At 38.6% G+C, this 4,958-nt stretch overlaps 1 protein-coding gene across 1 annotated transcript; it reads right to left on the bottom strand.

Moving 5' to 3' along the window:
- Nucleotides 1-480: 480 nt before the first annotated feature.
- ZNF770 (zinc finger protein 770) lies at nucleotides 481-4,755 on the bottom strand. Its single transcript, XM_026051813.1, has one exon. It carries the CDS (start codon nucleotides 4,036-4,038, stop codon nucleotides 1,939-1,941), a length of 2,100 nt encoding a protein of 699 aa, XP_025907598.1. The 5' UTR covers nucleotides 4,039-4,755; the 3' UTR covers nucleotides 481-1,938.
- Nucleotides 4,756-4,958: the final 203 nt, after the last annotated feature.

Genomic DNA, 4,958 nt, shown 5'->3' with positions numbered 1-4,958 from the left:
AGCGCATCAAAACATAACCAGGTTAAAACTTACACTTCAAAAATCTACAACTCTTGTGCTACAAAAAAGAACAACATAAAATGTGTTATTAAGTCTTGTTAACACCACGAAGTTCACTTGAGCTGAAATACTCAATGGTTTTTGAAGAATTTTACTGTGAACAGTAACCTTTAGAACACTCTTCACCCTTTTTTAGCTGGCTTACACTAAAATTTCCCAAGAAACATGACTTTATATTGGCACATACTTTTGTACAGGAGCAGTGTCAGATAAACAGAATTACCCTTGTTGCCCTCTGAAATCCCAGGGAGTCCCATGGAGCTGTTGTTTCCAGATAAATCAGAGCACACTACTTCCCACATATGTCCATTCAATCCCAGAAGTGACCCTTTAAGAAAGAAAGGATCTTATTCTCTTCAAACTTATTTTATTTTCATAGCAAAAAATTGGAAACAAAATCTACTTCTTCTACCATGCAAAGTGTTTGTTAGTTATTTTGACAGCTAGTCTTCAACTCTTCTGCACATTGAATGCTATGCCGTTTCAAAACTCTACTTTGCACATTAAATGTACAATAAAAGTACAATATAAATAAAATAGTTTATTACAAGTATGTTAGAAGAGCTCTACAGTACACCTTCAAAACATTTTATACATTGCTCTTTCAATATGAAACAATTCACGTAGGGAGATAAAAAAATGTCAGTGTATGAGCTACAGTCAATCTTAGATACTGARTTAGCCTGTCATACCAAGATCACAGTAACTACAGACTCTTTCCAAGCATCTTTCCTGTTTTTAATCTCTCTGAAGATGGGAAAGAATCACAGGTATGAAAATAAAATTTAAGAAATCCCTTCAACTGTCATTTCATTTATACTGAATACTACAGAGCTTATGTCACACACACAGAAAAGGGTAAATCACTTCAAAAAGTTAAAATGTCAAAAACAGTTTCCTTAAATAAATASGGACCTATTTAAATAGTGAAAACAATGCCATCTTTCTTATAGTTATGTTAATTTAGGCATAGAATTGAAAACTTCTGTTTCAATACCTCAGAAGTTGCCAACAGTGTAAAACATACTCAAAGGTGGGTTTTTTTTAAACAGGACAAGAATCAAACTTCTTACTAAAAACGAATAAAGTTCCACTGAATTTAYTGCTGTTGCCACTCCCACAGGCACAATAGGAAAGGCTCCCCACTTACCAGAAAGTAAACATACCTACAGCTTCTCTTAATACAAACTGGAACTAATATGACCTAAATGTCATTTTAGTTTCTTACATTTAATGTAATGAGAACATGACTTCCTGACAAAACTGTGTGTCACAGTTATCACATCTTAGAATGTTTCAGTAACTGATGCACAATGTGCACTAGAAGGAAAGCCGATCAGTGCTCCGTAAACAGACAGTGTGTGCAATGATGCTAATGCTTATTTCTTGTCCTCTTGCAGCAAAATGCGTCAGTATTTTGTGAACTGCCCAAAAATCTAGAAGAGGCAGCAACTATATTAGGAAGTAGAAATAATGAAGTGGTGAAAGGAATGAATTGATCAGAAACCTTAGTACTTCTGTACACATACACTCTACCACAAGCACGAGCTAAACAAAGCAAGTGCTTTGGTTTGCAACATGGAGGAAGGTAGAAGAAATGCAAAATGCTTTTTTGTTACTTTTTACTACTCTATTTTCAGATATATCACAAATTACATCAGGTGGACTGTTCTAGGGATGGTTTTAAAGCCAGTAAAAGAACTTTTATCAGGCCATGTCTGTACCATAAGAGAGAAGGCATTGCAGTCAGTAGAAGCCTTTTGCTAATTATGTAACCAAAGTTTTACACATGTAACAATGCAACACTATCCATTTTTGATTAAAAAAAAAAAAAGTCTCTGRTGGTTACTCTCCTACTCAGCTGAACTGACTTTTTTTTCAGCTGTTTTTAAGGTGAGTAAGGTGATGCCTTTTCAAATGTGAGCCCTGTCTAAAAGTTTTACCACAAACTGAACATTCAAATGGCTTATGTCCAGCATGCATCAGATAATGTCTTTCAAGCTTAGAAGGAGATTTAAAAGTTTTAAAGCAAAGGCTGCAATGATATAACTTCTTCTTAATAACATTACTTTTCTCTGTGCTTTCGGGAAAATCGTAACAACGGTAAAAGCTCTGCTCCGCTTCCAGCGGCTCGCCGGGCAAAGAGGGCTGTGGGTTTCTACTGCTGGCACCAACACAGTCCCCAGACTCCATTTCAACTTTGATTTCAGCCGCTTGGTTTGACTGAGTCAGCTCGAAATCTTGGAAGCCAGACGCCTGTGAAGGTGTCGGAGAATAACCCACGGGCTGAGGAGGCTTAAATTCAGCGTGATCTTCCTGATGATTGAAAAGCTGGTTCAGATTTTCAAATCTCACCTGGCAAATGGGTCTTTTACAAGGTCTCTTTTCAGTATGGGTGAGCTGATGTCGCTTTAAGTGAGCTGACTGTCTAAATGTCTTCCCGCAAACATTACAGCCAAAGGGCTTCTGTCCCGTGTGTATAAGATAATGCCTTTGAAGCTTGGAGGAGGAAGGAAAGATTTTTTCACATCTGTCACATTTGCACACTTTGTGTCTCTCAAATATATTTTTAGTAGGAGTTGAAAAAGCACAGTGAAGTATTTCTGGATTATCAAAGAAACCATCATGTGATAAACCATAAAAAGCATTACCTTCCTTACACACTGCCTCATCCATGTTGAGCATTCCTTCCCCCGCATGCAGGTCTTTGGCATGAATTCCTAATTCAGGAGGTTCCAGGGGTTCTTGCCAAGGTAAGGACAAAGGAAACACTCTTCTTTTCTTACTGCTCATCACCTTGTGCATGACAAGCTTACTGTGGCAATCCTTGAAAGGTTTAGGAGCAGCATTCTGATCACAACACTGATCTCTCGCCGGAATCAGCTCCCGACTTTTCAGGTGACTTGGTTCAATTCTTTTTCTCTCAGGCACAGAAGAATTTGATGTCTTTTCTCCCGCACACTTCAGCTTCATCGTTATTTTATTTTTCACGCCGACCTTGCGCCTGCAAGCTGCGGGCCGCTTACTCGAACTTTTGTCGGTACTCGGATAAAAACATTTGTGCAAATTTAGAACCCGTTCCGTTTCAAAGCACTGCTCACACATGGAGCACTGGTAGGGAACAATGTATATRGAGTGAGCGTAATGCAGGTCGGGCTCTTTGGACACAGCAGTCTCCAAATTATCCCTCTCTCCTTCCAACAAAACCTGCGGCCTGGAACGATCAGGATTCTTTGCTTTGTATGTAATAGCGGGGAAAGTCTTATTTCTGGCATGGAGCAGTTTGTGCTTGATGAGTTTGCTCTGTATTTTAAACCTCTTCTGACAAAAACAACACTGAAAAGGCCGTTCTTCTGTGTGCGTGAGCTGGTGGATTTTTAAGTGTGTTGACTGCCTGAAAGATTTACCACATGAAGAACATTTAAAAGGTTTCTGGCCAGTGTGAATAAGAAAGTGTCTTTGTAGTTTAGATCTTGATGGAAATGTCTTGTTACATGATTCACAAGGGTGAGTTATCTTTCTCATTCTGGTACTAAATAGATGATCTGCCTTTGGGCACTGATGCAGCATCCACCTCTCCTCAGACATAAAAGATTTCCAGCACACAGAACATTGAAATATGTCACAAAAGCCATTATCTGGCTTTGAACCCTCAGATTCTTCTTGCTTGATATCATTCTGGTAATTTTCATTATGAAGCTGCTGATGTTTAAAGAAAGTGATCAAGTTTTTGAAGTTTCTATGACAAACAATACACTTAAAAGGCAGGTTGTGGGTTAACTGGTGCCTGTCCAGGTGGACTAGCTGTCTGAAAGCCTTATGGCACACATGACATTCAAATGGCTTCTGACCAGTATGTATCAGATAATGCCTGGCTAATTTGGATGGAGTTTCAAACTGTTTATAGCAGATGTCGCAAATATAYGGTCTTTTCCTGGGCATCCTCGTGGCTGTCACACACTGCTGAATTTTTAACATGTTTTACAAACAATTACACCTTGCCTGCAGTCAGTATCTTCAGGAAAGTACTTCAAGGGAAATCATCAACTGCACGTGACGATGGAAGGCTGTAGAAGCAGTAGACTTGCTTCAAAGAAAAGCTCTTCAATCCCACAGCTCCCTAAAACAGGAAAGAGGATATTTTGGCCTACATTAATACATAATGATCCAAGTTTGTCTCACTYCTTATCTAAGAGACCAAATACATCTGAATTTAGAATACATTTAACTTTACTTAGCTTAAAATACTTCCTACTCATAATCACTCATTATGTTAGATGATATGGAAAACCTGCACATTTTCCTGAAGGAAATGTCTATAACACAGATTATTTAATCCTGCATGTTACCTCCAATCATATAAACATTCTGATATTTTATTCACAAGTAAAGCATATTCTTTAAAAATACACTTATGGTAACATTCTCCCCTGCAACAGTAATTTTAATTACCATGGTAAACCATATATATGAAGATGAGAGATGTCAGAAATAACTCGTCCAGTTTCTCGGACATTAGAAATAACTGTGTTTGTGAGAAGTGAAAACTAACCTTATTCAGAAACTAAACATTAAGAATTACAATTCATATTTCTGTATCTAATCAGCCTCATACAAAAGGAACAGTAATATAATTATTTTTGCCTTTCTCTCAAAATGGCAAATACCAGCACCAGAGGAACAGACAGGAGCCTTTAGCTGTCACCAGCATGAAGAGGGCCCCCATCCCTCAGCAAGGGCCACGGCACGCGGCGCATCCACCGCAGCACAACCGAGCTGGAATACCTGCACCACGCTCCCCACCCATGCTCATGCTCTTATGCCAACACAAATGAATCATGTTAAATAATGGTGGTGCTTTAGATCATCAGAATCAATGCAATTGTGGGACTGCAAGC

Source organism: Nothoprocta perdicaria, unplaced genomic scaffold (assembly GCF_003342845.1).
Source record: "Nothoprocta perdicaria isolate Ctin4 unplaced genomic scaffold, notPer1 scaffold_8, whole genome shotgun sequence".
Taxonomy (NCBI): Eukaryota; Metazoa; Chordata; class Aves; order Tinamiformes; family Tinamidae; genus Nothoprocta; species Nothoprocta perdicaria.
The sequence above is the reverse complement of the archived record's forward strand: the minus strand, read 5'-3'. Positions and strand labels throughout refer to the sequence as shown.